Source organism: Aythya marila, assembly GCF_965140915.1.
Source record: "Aythya marila genome assembly, chromosome: 12".
Lineage (NCBI taxonomy): Eukaryota > Metazoa > Chordata > Aves > Anseriformes > Anatidae > Aythya > Aythya marila.
Window position 1 is genome coordinate 1,993,808 of NC_139053.1, and position 16,199 is coordinate 2,010,006.

The following is a 16,199-nucleotide window of genomic DNA, read 5'->3' on the forward strand; positions in this document are numbered from 1 at the left end:
TTCAAATATAAGGGGAAACAGAAATGCGGCATGTTTTCAGGGTGTTCTGCTGAAATCCTGGAAACAAAAGAGTAAACTTGATGGGGATTCCCATCCATTGACATGCTGGATCTTAAAATGGAGAGGTGCTGAGCTGAAGGAGGAATCATGGGGGTTTCGTATAAGGTAGGAGGAGGTTTATTGGCTTTTAGGGAGCCTGACGCCGACTGGGCTGTGCAGCATATGAGATGTGACACAGGCCAGAATACAGAGGATTTGTGTGAAGGATTGCACCATAATTTATGAAGTGTAAAAAATATTGCCTGCTTGAGAAACCGGAGGGATTTCTTGTAATAGGAAGCATGTGGCAGGCTGTTCAGGGACATCTGAAAGGAGGAGTTAAGGGTCTTGCTCTGTACATCAGCTTGAGCTGTGAAAAAATTGTCCATGTGCATGTGCTACCATCCTGTCTTTTGGGGAGTTGAAGGTACCTGCAAGAGTTAATGTTTCCTGAGATTTCTCTCTTTCTGGTATACTGAGATATGCAGAAGGCTTTGTTTTTGGGTATGTATGTGTTGTTGTTGCTGTTTGTTTGTTTGTTTTTTTTCCAGAATGAAATGCTTCATCTCTAACCTGAACCCTGAAGAGCAGTTGAGGGGAGGTAGGGGAAGGCAGTGCAATTTGGCTCTGTACCATTTGGGCTGTTTGAATTCATTGGCTTGGGAGCCCCTAGAAATGCCTCAGGCTGTGTACCTCCTCCTGCACCCAACTTGGGAGAATCTCTTACCACTACTGCATGCATTAGCCTTCATTAATACAATTAGCATAATAGTGATTAGGATTCATTATTCCCTACCAAAAGATAAAGCCAGTAAGACATATCTCAGAATCAAATTTCTTAGCGCCTTGTCTTGGGATTGCTTTATTTTGGAGTTGTTTGCCTCTTTATATCCTTCCATCTCCTAGAAAAAAGAAAGCCACTTAATTGTAAAACTGTTTAGGTCAAAGAAATGCACTGAGATGATCTTTCACGCATGCTAAATAGGTGAATTGATCTATGGGACCCACACAGCTCAGACAGCTACTCAACAGTAGAAACTGCGAACTTCATCTTCTTCAAGCACAAAAGCTACTTAGTTTCCTCATGTTGAAGACTTTTTATAATAGCAATAAGACAACTCTAGAGAGAACCATCTAATATTAACTCCAGGGAGTAATCATCTAATCACAATCTGGGGGTGATTTGAAGCACTCATCTGGACCAAATGCCTCACAACACCCCAGGAGTGGTTTTATTGCATGATAGCAGTACCCCATTGAGCCTTATTGCTTAATTAAAAACAAATTCCCAAGTAATTTTTTTGCCTTTCCATAAAAACACAGTAGTACATAGCATGTATAAAACATCCATTAAATGATGGTAGATGCAAATTTACATTGTGCGATACAATCTGTTTCTTTACCACTTGGGGTTGAAGTTAAATGTAAAACCATTTCCTATAATCTGTGCACTGCTGCGTTTAGAGAGGAATAAATATGGGAAGGAGAGGTTCATTGTAGGATGCCTTGTTTTTATTAAGTGATATGTTTGGTCTCTTTACAAAGCAGTTTGACTCCCCGTCCATTTTACAAACTCAACAGCCTATCAACAGTGTGGCCTTTTTTGCTACTTCCTGAAGATTTCCTTGGCTTGCTGTCCTGTTTCAATGGCGATCTTCAATAGGAATCCTGTGTTTCTGTCTGGGGTTTCCATTTCTCTCTGGGCAGAGAGAGCAGGAGCAGTGCAGGTGATGTATTTAGAATACGTCTAGCATACTGTACAGATGCTGCTTGGTGTCCTTCATGGGTTTTGTAGAGTAAAGCAGATTAAGCCCAGTAGACACACAATACGGCCACTTTTGGTGGCTTTGCTGCACAGCTGAACTCTGCCTGCACCAGGTGGGTGGCTGAGATGTCTCAGCCTCCCACAGTTTGAGTGTATCTGCTGCAACAGCTGTAGCTGCTCAGCAACAGACACAGGTGGCAAAGGAGAAGAGTAAGAAAGTGCCTTCTGTCTATGCTGAGGGGTTTTCCTACCTCAGGGTCCTAATCCACAGCTTTCTTTACACCTTTACAAGGTGCTTTCATAGCCCCGAAGTGATTCCCAAATGTCAGGTTCCCTAAGGATTTTGGGTGTTGTCCCTCTGTTGGTAGAGGAAGCAAATTGAAGGTTTTAAGTGATTGTGTGAGTGCTGGAGACATTGCTCCAAAATCCTGGCAACCACACCTGTATGGACTTTACGTCACAGTACTGAAGTAAATGAGGGAAAGAGGGCCAGTATGACTTTTTCTTCAGGTTAGTCACTCAGGGGTTCCTTTAATTGATTGGTGGAGATGTACCTGCAAGTTCAATTTTTTGAAAAAAAAGCTGAGAATTAGTAATAACTATTACTCCAGTTGTCCACGTGCCAAAGCCTTCTTGTGGCACTCACAAACTCTGGATGGAGGATGACAGATGTGCCAATCCTGCCTGCTGTGGGCTCCACTCAGTGCTGCACAAACCCTTCTGTTTCTCTCTGGCAGATGGTGACTCACAGAGGCTGGTGGGAGCTGAAACCACGTGTGATATGCAAGTACTGCTCGCAGCAGGTTGCAGCACTCAGTGTTCCTACTAAAGAGGCAGCGTGCTTTGTCCCACATTTAGATTTTGGGAAAAAAAGAAATTTTGTTTGCTTGGTGAACCTCTTAGCTAGAATGTTTTGCTGATTCCATTTTTAATGGCCTGTTAGAGAGATGTTAGGTGTTGTGAAGGACAATTTGTTAAAAAGGGGTTGTGGTATTGTAGTGATGAAATGAACAAGAGTAAAACTAGCTGCTGCTCCTGCTGCCTAAGATTAGTAAGGGTGGTACACAGCATAATTAAGTCCGTCTATTTAAACTCTTAACGTAGCAACCTGGGACACTGCCAGGTCAGGAAAGGACATGAAAGGACCTGACTGTTCTTGAACAATGAACATTTTTACCTGAAAGATCTCTGCTGGCTTTATTAGAATCGCACAACTAGGAATGCCATTATCTTGCTTTGATGTGGCTCTCGAGAGCTAGCTGCTCGTACAGCTGACACAAAGCAAGTAGCCAACAAAGGGACATCCTAATGGACTTTAATACTTTACTAAAGAGTTTCTCAACCCCTCAGCTGCATGTCATCTCACAAATGCTCATTTCATCTTGACACATCGTGGAGATGATTGTGTGCAGTGAGGTGAGCATGTGCCTTGGCTAAGGGGCAGGGTTTTGCAGCCTTGCTGCAGTCAGACTTGCCCAGCCCTGTCACAGTGGCTCAGTGCAGGGCTGCTGGGGCGTTCAGCAATACTTTTTGCCTGCTGCAGCCCGAGCGTGTCTGTAGGACAGTGTGGGGGGCTGCCCTGGAGTGGGCCTGAGGAGCGCTGCTGCAGCTGTGCTGGAGCTGCTCCCACTGCTTTTTTTTGCAAGTAGGTCTTGAAGCAGGATATCGGTTTTACTGGCCTGCCTAACAGTGAGAAAAAACAACCATACCTTTGTGGCAGCTGGTCATGCTGGGCAGCTGCATGCTGCTGGGGTGAGGAAAGGCATGTTGCTCAGCTGCAGGTCTTCCTCTGAGTGACAGCAGCAATGCTGAAGTACAGACCTAGCCTATTTTCTCATCTGAACGTGTATTTTAAGCTTTAGGTGTAGTATGATGTTTGTTCTGTATCCTGCATTTACATGGCTTTCAGCAAGTAGTGTGAAGATTCTTACTTTGATGGTTCTGGGAAATGTATGACTTCTAAGAATACGTCCCCATGTGAGTGAAATGAAAGGTATGATATTTTAGCAGTTGGAAATGCCTGTCTTAGTTTAGTTCTGTTTCCTGATTTCATTTTGGCACCAAAAATAATTTAGAAAGCATATTTGCAGAAAGTAAAATCACTTTTTATGGAAACCTCAGAGAAAAGCAGCTGACATAGGGTAAGGCATGCACCAGATTAGCTGTACACATAGGCATGGCAAAAAAAAAAAAAAAGAAAGTTCATGTAAGGTAAGGGAGCAGTTTCTAGGCACTGTCTGCTTCATGGCTGTTTTTTTCTGTTAGAACAGACGAAAAAAAAAATCACTTTAAACCTGTGAGCGTCTGGCTCCATCTGCTGGTAACAAAGCAAAATATATTGCACTAAGCATAGAAAGAGGTGGGATTTCTATTTTTATGCCAGCTGCAACAGAAAACAACAAAACCAAAAATAAAAATGGAATAAAAATGGAATGCCTGTGCGTCAGAACCGAGCCACAAGATGTTAATGTAGTTTTCTTGAAGGTTCAAAACATTCTGCTGCCTGGGAAGAAAGCTTTATTTTCTTCATAAGCACATAGCCCAAAATTGGCATCTTTCAGAGCACAATACCTCCGTTCTGCATGAAAATGATGTTTGCTCAGGGCGTGGACTATACCAGCAAAGCTTGATGCCTCTGTAGGCGATAACTGTTCCCTGCCCTGCAGCTGTAGGATGTTTTATTTTGTTTCCCACTCCCCCAAAATATCTTTGACAAAATAGCTAGAACTCATTATACCTCTTCCTGAAAATGCTAGCTGGGGAGAAGGAGAGATGAACAGTTCTTTGAGATAGACTGCCAGGAGTCAAAAGAAAATAAAGCTGTTTTAGCACTTCACCAAACAGTGAATGTTACATTGCTTATTGTGCATGCTTAATTGAGCTTGATTATGCAATCTGTTCACCTTAAGAACTCTGTTAATTATGGAAGTAAGCCATTGCATGAAAACAGAAAACCTCAGGTTTTCTAAAGTATTGACCCAGCTTTATATATTTTATTTTATTTTTTTTCAATTGAAGTAGAAGCAAAGGAAATTATGTTGGTGCAGTGCTGTCCAAAAGCTGTTTTTCACAAGTAATTGCAAATAGGAGGTAATGCAATGTGAATGCAAAATAAAAAAATACGTGTCTTGTATTTTTCTTATTTCATTTCTATGTACCTATGTGCTTTTTTTTTTTTTTTTTTTCTCTTGGAGATTGAGGCTAGGATATATGGGGCCTCATAATCTTTGTATGAAGAGTAGGTTTTCAATCCAAACTACTGCATGGTAGAACTGTGGGAATGCAGGTGAGGGAATATAAATTTAATGGCTCTGCTACTTCTTGCCCTTACTGTGCCACTCTACAGCTAACATGAGCGGTGAGTTATTTGCATGCAGCGCTTCCCTGAGGGGACGACTGTTTGAAGACCTGCTTGGAAAGGATATGTTCATGTCAGTCCAGTCCTTGTATGGCAGGCAATCATTTCAAAAAAAAAAAACATCACCAAAGTGAGAACTAGCCAGGGTTTCTCATAACGGCCTCAACAGAGAGGTGGAGGATCAAAATGAGAGGTAGAACTAATCTTTACTGTTTAGTGTCATACTTTTAAGCAGTACCAGGTGCCATGCAGAGGGAAGCATGTGGTTCCTGAGGTTTCTTCTTGAAGCTGTCTCCAGTTCCTACAATTCCCCCGCAACACATACACTTTTAACTTTCAGATTCATCCTGTTTCATTTCACTGGTGGTTCCAACTTTTGAATTCTGGGGTTTGTGATTTTCTCCGTATCCTGGGGATCATTTTAAAGGGATCCACTCACCTTTTTGAAAGATACTGTAAGGGCAGCACCTTTTGCTGAAACTAACAGTAGATAAATACTACAAGCATCTTTTATTAGAAAGTTCAAAACCACAACAAATCCTGCCTGGAGTATGTTGGATAAATCAGATCTTTTGTAGACATCTGGAGATTGTGTTTGCAAATCCCCAGCCGGTTTGTTTCATAGTCATTGTTACCATAATTCAGGTTAATGTTGTTGCCACTTTTTACTTCCTTAAACACATGTTGTGCTTTATGGTTGGGGCAAAAAAAAAAAAAAAGGGTGGCTAAAAGGTGGCTGCCTTGGAACAGAAGTTCTTGTAAAAGCCTTTGTGGAAGCTTCCTGTTTGGAGAAACAAATGTCAAATCAATTGTCCTAGCTCAGAACTACTATTCTGAAAATGCAGCTGTGGAAAGAGATTACTTGGGTACTGTGATGGGGAGTGCGTAAAGGTCTGGATTGAGAACTATGTAGCAACATAGACCAAAAATAACAAGCAGAACAAGTAAACTTTTAGGTTTTCTTGCGAAGATTTGCTTAAAAAATACTAGATCCCAAGTGAGAACATTCATGCCAAGTTTGAAATCTCATTTGAATTTTTGTAACTGTTATCATCAGTGACATATAACCTGGAAATAGGGTCTCATGACAGAAAGGGTGAGTCCCTTGACTGTTACCTCACAAAAAAGGAGATGCTCCAATAGGTTACAATTCTGAGACAAATCTGCAGGGCTGGTTTATGTCTGCATAACACCACTCAAATGGGCCTAAGCTGAGCACTTCACATTGTTTGAAGGTATTTGTAGGTGTGTGATCAGCTGTACACAGCTGTTCCGGTAATGTTAGCCTTTAAGTATAACAAGCACAATCCAACAAATCCTTTATCCACTGAAATGTTGCTGCAGGGAGGGGGCATGAAGATTGGACACAGTGTCATGAAAGTAGAGAAGAGCTTATTTTCCTTTTTGTATCTCCTTATTCTTCTGCATTTATATGCAGAAGAAATGGAAGCTCCCAAGGAGCCCAGGCTGCAGAAAGAGTCCATGTGCCAGTACTCTTTTTCCTCTCATTATCATACGGTTGCTATCAAACTCTAATTTTTGAAATAAAAAACCTGCAGGATTCTTTATTGGTACTATTAAACCTTCAATCTTCATTATTTAGGATAGCTACTTACGTTTTACTCAATGAAGTCATAATGCAACTGCTCCCATAAAAACTATTGAAATGGCTACTGTGGCAGCGAGTAGATTTTCCTTCGTGTAAAATAATCCTCTGTGAGTGAGACATAACTATCATTTACATTAATTAGGCAGCCATATAATGGGGTGTTCAATAGCTGTTACATCATTTAAATTCTTCAGTGAGCACCTCAGCCACCCAAGAACTATCCAACTGAACATTTCTAAGTCCATAATTTTGAAATAATCCTTTAGAGGAAGAATATGCATGGCAGAGCGTTGCTGACAATTTCACAAAAAAAAAAAATCATTTGGATTTATGGGGTTATTTTAACATTTGCAGGAGGTGTGCAATCCTATATTTCTCTGCCCCCCAAAATAACAAAGCTATAAAGTGGAATCAGTTTTGGGGCTGATACTGTGTGTACACTAGAAGCTGGTCAAGGAGCTTGTATTCAGAGGTCTTCCCTGACAGCTGGAGGCATGTAAACAATGAGCAAGTTTCCTTAAACACTGTTACAAGCCTGGGGCCCTTGCCTGGATTGCTCAGCTGAGAAGCTGACTCACAGACAAATGGGAGCCATCCTGCTGGTGGTTTGGTTTTTCAACTTCTGCCTTTAACAAGCATGTGAGGTCTTCAGCATTTGCATTCAATTTTGATGGTTGTTTTAAAATTTGTGAGATGAATGCAAACTCTTTCATCTCTGATGATATAATAATTAATCTAATTAATATTTAATTTAATTAATAATTAATTTATTAATAAAATAAAATAATTAATTAATGATTAAATAATAATCTGATATTAACATTTCTGGTAATATCATACTTCCCAGGAACTATTATAACAGATATTCTAACTGTACTATTATTATATATTTTCACATATTTTAAGATGTGAGTCACAGTCAAAAGTTTGCACACATCGTAAAGCCAGGAGCTCATTCTGAGAGCTGAAAGAAACGAGGCTGAATTTATTAACTAGTATGCCAGGAAGAGCTTTGTATTAATAGGCCTGTACTGCAAATCTTTTAACATGCTGTTTAGCTGCCTATAGAAGGTGATGGTTATGAGGAAAACCGTCAGTATCTGAAATGACAAATGGCATGTTTTAAAGCAGTTTTTCTGGGCAAGAGTTAGGCCCTACGGGAATAGCTCCAAATTGAATGAAAAAAAAAATATTAAATTGTTGTCTTAGGTTGTGATTTTTCATTCAGCAACCCAGTTCAAAACTGTCAGTCGTATTACTTTGGTCAATTGCATACTGGATTTTTTTATCTACTTAATGATTATAAGGTGCTGTACCTCATCTGACTGATATAGTAGCGAGTAACAGAGCCTTTTAGGGGGGATAGCTCATAATTTGGTGTTAAATGTTGCTGGGACCTCTCTAGTTTTCCACAATCCCCATCTATGTGCAGACTGTAGAGAGCTAGGTGTCAGAAACCACCTGCAGGTAGAGCACTAGGTTCCCTTGGTGCCGCAGCCCAGGGGGTTTGTATTTGCCAGATGCAAACGCTCCTCTCAGCGGCAGTGGATGTGATCCTGTATCTTTCACATTTGGTAGTTAATTTAATTAAACCAGTACACCGAGAGAGACTTCTGTCTTACCAAAACAATACATGTTCATCAAACACTGTGGGAGATATAGTTCAGAATAGAAATGACAGAATTAACAAAGGGGAATGTGAGGCAAAGGTGGGTCAAACCTCTGAAATTACATGGGGCTGGTCGTTGTTGCACGTAACCTGGACTCATACTTCTTAATCTGCTACACAGGGGCGTGGTCTGGTGAATGCTGATGTACAAAAAGCTTCGTAAATCCAATTTTTCTTTCTGTTTAAAATGTATGAAGGTGGGTGTTTGTTATATTGGTCAGTTAATGTACTGTACTCACCAAGGGCCCCCGTACTGACTTGCTGACTTAGGGTGCAAGAAGCAATAGAGCTGGGACAAGAGGAACAGCTAATGGAGGTGAGTCATTCAAAGTACTCAGGTGTTTTCTGTATCAAGAGACCTTGTTTGGAGTTTGTTGCCAAGGAGACCAATTGCTGGACATGTGCTTCAGTTGTGATGTCGCAGAAGGCTGGCCACATACAACTGTTCCTGGCTGTTGGGACCCTCATTTTGTGCTGGTACTGCTGAGATCTCTCCTGAAGTATGGGCTGAAGAAGGCTGTGGGAAGATTGGTACCAAAAAGGAGAATTCATGGGTAGGTGAAACCTTGTACTTGCATTGCCTATGGTAAGATCATTGCAGAAGCAGTGAGAGCTTAATTTCAGAAATGTTCGTGTGGGTTGAGGGAGGGGTACAAATAGCAGCTGCTAGGAATTAGCCATCCGGCAGTCTTCAGGGTGGAAGTGTGAGCAACTGCAGCAGGAATAATAAGGTAGCTGAAACTTTTGGTAGTTAGAAAACCTATCTCTGTGTCTTTAGACTTGTATATGGGGAATGGATGTGTGTAACTGGTAATGGGCTGAGGAACTGGCCTGTTCAGGTAAAAGCAGTGCCACTGCTGATTTTGAGAAGACACTGTGCCTGCTTTCTGAAAATATGCTGCTGATGCAGAGGAGCAAGCAGTTGTTTTAGGTGAATGGCTCTCACGGTACAGTGGGTCATAGCTGCTTTTTAAGGGAGTTTTAGAAGGTGTGAAAGGAGGTATGGAAAAATGTGAATTTGGTTATGTGAAATAAGGAAGTATAAAATATGTGAAAGGAAGTATAAAAACACTTCAGATAGCAAATTCTAGGTGTTTTCTTGGATGTGATTTAACTTTAACTTCAAGTATTTCCTGCAGTGAGTTATTTTGGGGTTTGAAACAGAGCTTGGGTTTCTTTGTTTTCCCCTTTCCTGTTTAAATGTTCAAAATGCAGTAACTGGATAGATTAACCTAGTTTTATACCACAACCAGTGATGTAATCTGAACTGAAACAGTTGTATGAATGTGTATTTTTATTATATACATGCAGTAGTGATAGGAAAGCAGAAATGTGAGTAAGGTAGTTTGACAGTATATTGTTCATTGTTGTTGATTATTCCCCAATTAGCTTTTTCTTTGGAGAGTCTGGGTACAAAAATCATTAAGAAAGATGTGTCCCTGCTGTATGCAATTCCAAGTTCAGTGTAAGAAGGGGTATGTTAGAGACAGCTGTGATTAGTTCCCCAATTTGCTAGTATTAAATCCATTAAGTATTTACTGTCTCAGCTAATGAAGAGATGTGGGAATGGTTGTGAATCAGCAGGGGAAGAATGGCGAGCAGTGATTTTTGTGTTACGCAGTTTCCAAGAAAGGTCCTTCACAAGCAACGGGGAGTTTATTGCATTCTAGTGAGGGATGAACACAGGCAGCAGACATGAGTTTGGTTTGAGCAGCCTGTGGGTAGACAGCAATACCAGTGGTGTAAAGGAGAGGTTTAGCTTAAGTAAGTGATTTGTGGGGGCTGTTCAGAACACCTCACTGAGTCATTAGAGGAAGGCCTCTTCAGGTGATTTACCAACTGCAGTAAAGGTGTCTTGAATGCTTTGGCTGTTCACATCTCTTGTTAGTCTTCATTTGTCACCTGTTTTTATGTGCTACGAGCACGCGATTACCTTGAGGAGACCTTTGAACATCTCTTCAGTACTCTTCACTGTAAATAATGAATACCTGGCTGTTATTTATCAAAAGGGACCGCTAAGCAGCATTTGTCTTCTGGTCACTGAAGTAGTTTAAAAAATGCCGATGGTAGTAGCTAGGGGAAGCTGTATCCTATTTATCTGTGTGTCCATATGGCAGAACATGGTATGTCCTTAGGCACGATGTTTCATTGTGCTGCAAATTCCGGTTTGTATGGCACTGCTATTAATTATGTCTATTTAAGACATCCATTAATGGTCTTTCCTGTTAATTAACAGGACTATGCCAATAAAATTCTATTAGTTTCCCCCTATTCATTTAATATTATAGGCACTTAACAGCTGTCTTAATTGGATGTTACACTGATAGCTGTAAGCAAAATTAAAACTAGGTCATTGTCCTGCAAAGGAAGTTTCTACTATGATTTATGCTTCTTAGCACTTTATTTTTCCTTCTGGAGTCTCATGGGAAACTAATGGATTTCAGTGAGCTTAAACCCAAGATATTACTCTACCTTTTATACACTAACAACTTCAAGACACCTTGATTTTGCTTCACAGTTGTTAATTGTAAAAATCTTCTAGCCTTTGTCACTTTTGAATGTTATCTGTCTTTTCAAAAGCTTTTTCAGCATCTCACCTACTTTTTCTTCAGTGTGAAATGACTTATTTTTTCAGTCAATAAATGTTTTATTTCCATTCCAACCTACTTCAAAGGGGTTAAAGTCCTGAATTCAGAGGGGGTAGAGGATTGTGTTCTTTTTGTAAATAGATATTGCCTATGCTGTTAAGCAAAGTGATCAGAATCTGGGTCAGTGATGCTGCAGCTGATCTGTCTGAGCAATCCTCCCTGGGAGATGCAACTCTTGTAACCCAGAATGCTGACTGGCTTAGTCGGTGTTCTCATGGGTATGCTAAATGGTTTGTGCATTATTACAGTGCTGCTATAAGAGCACCACCTCTCTGCTTGAGCTATGCTCCTAACACTGGTACCAAGCTTCCCTGTGCAATGTATGTGAGAGAACAGCTCTTTTTTAAGGAAAATACTTTAAGAAGTTTTCCTAGTTGGCTACAAACACTGGAATGGTGGCAGGGAAAAGTTCTCCATAAAAAAATGAATTCACAAACGAGACTAAAAAATCTGAAAGCTTTTAGTGCAAATATCAGATTTTTTTTATTTTTTTTTTTTAAAAAAAAAAAGTGATCCCAATACAGGGATTGCTTCCATCTCCCAGACAAGTCAAAACTGACTAACAGATCTGATTTGGGGGGACTGAATTGAATTTCAAAACAATCATCTGGGATTCCAAGAAGGATCCTGGGAAGTACTGAGTAAAAACAGGGTATGAAAAAAGGAGATAAAGGGGTTGAGGATACTTCATTTCTTTTCTAATAACTTGGATTTAAGTACCATGTAGTTCTCTGTACCCGGAACACAGAATTACTTAGTTTAAGTCTGATAACTTGCTTTTCTGGTAATGCTCAACTAAGAGCCTGTTAATTTTAAACACGTCATGGACCAGAATCCAGATGATTGTTTTGAAATTCTGAATTACCATGTAAGCTCAAAAGACAACTTTTAATACTTATATTCCTCCATTTAGAAAACAGAACTCTTAAAATAGCACAAGTAATTCTAGACTAATAAGTAATTTTACTACCTTGGTATTTATCAGTCCTTGCAAGTTAAATACTGAAGCATCTCATACGGTTTAGCTGCAGAAAACAATCCAGAAACCTTTCTTGATCCTCTTAAAATGAATTCTGCATTGTGCTGTCAGGAAAAGATTCCTTTTGCAGTACAAAACACCTTTGCTGCTGACATGCAGAAGACATTTTTCCCCCTAATGCTTACTTTAAAAGGTTTTTCAGAATAGCATGTATGGACCATGAACTACTTATCTGTTTAGTACTTGGCTTTGGCTAAATGCAACTTGGAATTTCATTATGAATGCTAGACTAACTGCTATAGCCAGTCTGTATGCTTAGATTTTTCACTTATGTATCACTTACCTACAACAACGTTAACCACTGCAACAGAGATATTCAAGGTAAAACCTGTCAGTTGAACCAACTTACCTGCATATACTTGTACCAGGCAAAGATGTTGATGTTCACCAGGAGCAATGATTATAGAAAAGCAATTTTCCTCAGCTTCAGTCTCCTTATATGGAGAAAATAGGCAGATGTTGCCCAGTTTATACGGAAGGCAACAGCAACATGTATCACAAAGTTCAAAGATAAAATCTTCATTGCAAATATATTATTAATAAACTGAAACAGAAGCCAGGGAATCAGTACTAAGTAGTTTTAATAAAAGGCAGAATGTTACATACTTACATACAAATAACACAACTAAACTCCAACAGCCTTACAGACTGCTTTCAAGGCAACGGAAACTAGTCTTCAGTATGAAGAAATGCTCTAGAAAGCCTTCAAACAGTCAATTCCAATTTCAGTTTGCCAGAAAACCTGATTCTCAAACTGCAGGAAAACAGTAGGCATTTTTATTAAACATACTTCTGTTTTGCTGTGAAATCATAGGTCAATAGTTCCTTTTAGCTTGAACTTCTTTGCAGATCGCTCACTTGCTCTGAGCTGGAACTTGCTTCCATAGATGTAGGAAATGAACCCATCAATCTCCAAGCTAAATACATTGTTAAGTTTGGGAACAACTGAAAATGCAAAAGGAAAGAAATTAATGAAAAAGGACTAAAATCCCTGTTCAAAACAGATATTGATATACCACAGGATATTACTCACACGTAGGCTTCAGGTTTGACACATTTCACATTTATGCTCTATTAAGAGAAAAAACGTAACCCAAACCTCTATCTTAAACAGCAATTACTAAAAGTTAGTCATCTTCTACAAGTGTGCAGTAAGTGTTGCAGAGAACATGAAAAGTAAATCAGATGAATACACCACAGGCGCATTAGGTTCACTGGAAATGTTTTCTCTTGCTCACTTCTGAAATACTTTTTGCAAGATACTGGGCTTTTACACCATTGGTAAAAACATTGACTTCTGCTACTATGCAAAGAACTCAAAAGGACCAATACGGAACAAAGCACATTTGCTCAGAAGCAGTGTGAATTTAAGAAATTTTGGTTATTCAAATTGTAAGAAGCACTGAAAAAAAAATCTAGTATACCTTTTAATTTGTCCTCCTTAGTGATAATTTTGAAGATATGTTTAAACTCCTGTAGAATGATTCCTTTTATCCCAACGTAAGAGGGACATTTTGATTTTGTGACTGAAGAAACAAGAATACATATACATTATAAAAACTCAGCTGCAGTTTGTTTGCTGTTCAGTGGTTGTCTCATGATTTCAAAAGCTCATTGTAATGTTCTGAAACAATGCAGTTACAGTAATAACTGGTAGAACACAGTTTTATTTGCAATCAGGTTTTCAAAAGCAGTTGAAAGTTAAGTAGAATTGATTAACGGAGAGAGCATTAATCAACACAGTAACAATTATGTGATTCTAGATTCAATGATACTGAAAAGAATTTAAAAAGCAGCATCTGAAATACAGGAGAGTCTACTGAATTTCAGATATTTTGTAAAGAAAATAAAACAATCAGAATACCTGTAACAATAGCTCCATGGAGATCAGCTTTTAGGAGTTTGGCCTGAACCATCTGTGGTTGCCTTGGAGAAGAGGGTAGGATCAGAGAAAGAAAGAAAAATATATGGAGAAGAGTAGGTTTACAAAGTATGACTGTGACTACTGAAATCATGGTCAAAACTCATTTTACAGGTGTATATATACTCTTTCTGTAACTCTGCTTCAAGAGGTAAAATAAGTAAACCTGAAAATAATTACTAATCAAACCCACTAATTTTAATATATCTCAACTTACGCATCTGGTTTAAGTCCATAGCATAGGTCTCTGATGTACTGTTTCCACAGTTCATGCAGTGGTAAAAAGATTGCATATCTGCAGTTAAAAGGCGAAGATTATTACACAAAACTTAATGAATAATCAATGTTAGTCTTAACGCTTTAAATATAGATGGACTATATAATCTGCTCTAATACCTTGCATGGGAAGTAGGCCACTCTAACCAACAGGTTTGTTTTTATGAAAACAAACTAAATAGCCTCCTATCAAGCCAAAACAGCGATGCATTAAGAGACTTCTACTCCCTACCTCCCTCCTTACCTCATTTTACAAACAAGGACTTCATTCAACATCTATTAAGTTGAGAAACCTGATACAACATTTTGGTCATAGTTTAACTTTTAAAAACAGAAATCCAAGGCAATTGTATTTGGTTTTGATTTCTTGTATTTGGGTACACAAGAGGACAGAGAACCCAGTAACAAACAAGTTTGCTATATATTCAGCCAAAGTAATTGCTGTGGATAATTGCCACAGAGTAACAGACTGTATGTACTGAGGAGTGGGTAGCCACATATATGTGCTCCTGGTTTTTACTTTTTTTTTTTTTTTTTTTTTTTATTCTCACACAAAGTATTTTAGATCTTACCTCTGCTGTTCCGGTTCGATTTCAAAAAGACGCATTTCTCGCCTCTGCTTGGCAGTAAAGCTTTTAGTTTTCTTCCTCTTTCGCTTTTTCCTTTTTTTGGCGTAATGCTCCAGAATCACAGCTTTCCGAGACAACACATCCTGGATGGCTTCATCTTTCATTTTCGGCATGCTGCGCTTCAGGAAGCCGCTTACAAAGGCTTTGGCCTCTTCTGACCTCTGAGGCTGCAGACATTTTGACGAGGCACTTTACAAAGTTACAGTTAATAAAGACTAAAACGGCCGCAGCCGCCTGCCAGCCGCACCGGTGACAAAGCCGCGCCGTGACCACACGGGAGCGGTACCGACACAGCTCCCGTGCTGGAGCCCCGCGCCCACACCCCGGGGAGCCCCCAGCCCCTCAGCCGCCGGCGGTACCTGCAGGCTCAGCTCCTCCGCCGCCTGTCGGGGCAGCCCGCCGTACAGCGCACCTGCGGGGGGCACAGCACGGGCCGTCAGGGGGCGGCCGGCCCGCGGGGGGCCCCGGGCCCCGCCGCCCGCCCCCCGCCCCACTCACCCTCCATGGCGGCGGCGCCGGGCGCGGGCCGCTGACGTGCCCCCGCGTGCGCAGAGGCTGCGCCTGCCCGCCTCCTGAGGCGGGGTTAGCGAGCCTTGCGCTGCCTTAAGCGGGATAGTAAAGAAACTTCAGGAAATACAGAAAATTACACGGCACTACTTGAGTTAAACTGTGGATTTAACATGGAACACTTAGAATTTTATTAAAGACAATGTAACTGTGTTAATGAATTTGGTAGGCAGGAGAGCAGGCCTTTGGCTCTGGCACTGCCAGAAGGCTGCGCTGCAAGGGCATACGGGACAAAGGGAAAGGAAAGGAAAGGAAAGGAAAGGAAAGGAAAGGTGCCTCAAAGCTTCCTGAGCAAACAGAAGTAAAAAACAAAACAATGGTTAGAGTCTGCTTGCTAGAAAGCTTCTTATAGAGAGGTTTTACTAATTGGCATATCAGAAGAAATACCACATCATTACTCTGCTGCTGGCTAAGGTAGCAGATCCCAGCCTTAACCTCAAATTTCAGCAGCTATCATGCGAGAGGTGACAAAGAACTCCTAGGTCTGGGAAAGCCTTGCTGCATATGCCCTTGTTTCTGGAGTACACGGCTGCTGGTGTGGCTGGAACTGGGTTTCTGCAGAAGTAAGGGTCCCACAGAGCCCCTGTGCCTTGTAAATCACAAACCAGAGGGGCAGTCATCTCTAAGAACAAAATAATAATAATAATAATAAAAAGAACCCAAAATGGAGAAGTAACAT

General features: G+C 40.4%; 1 protein-coding gene across 1 annotated transcript; it reads right to left on the bottom strand.

Annotated features, from left to right (window-relative positions):
- Positions 1–12,691: 12,691 nt before the first annotated feature.
- POP4 (POP4 homolog, ribonuclease P/MRP subunit) lies at positions 12,692–15,514 on the bottom strand. Its single transcript, XM_082769826.1, has 7 exons — positions 15,452–15,514; positions 15,313–15,365; positions 14,897–15,120; positions 14,266–14,343; positions 13,992–14,053; positions 13,552–13,653; positions 12,692–13,072 (listed from the first exon to the last, which is right to left on the bottom strand). The coding sequence occupies exons 1-7, from the start codon at positions 15,456–15,458 to the stop codon at positions 12,936–12,938; spliced, it is 663 nt and encodes a 220-aa protein (XP_082625952.1). The 5' UTR covers positions 15,459–15,514; the 3' UTR covers positions 12,692–12,935.
- Between the last annotated feature and the right edge of the window lie 685 nt (positions 15,515–16,199).

Bases quoted from the DNA above. Each gene is read 5' to 3' on its own strand.
- POP4 (XM_082769826.1), bottom strand. The intron at 14,344-14,896 runs GTAAGATCTAAA...TTTTAACTGCAG, and splicing joins ATCGAACCGGAACAGCAGAG to ATATGCAATCTTTTTACCAC. The intron at 14,054-14,265 runs GTAAGTTGAGAT...CTCTTCTCCAAG, and splicing joins TATGGACTTAAACCAGATGC to GCAACCACAGATGGTTCAGG.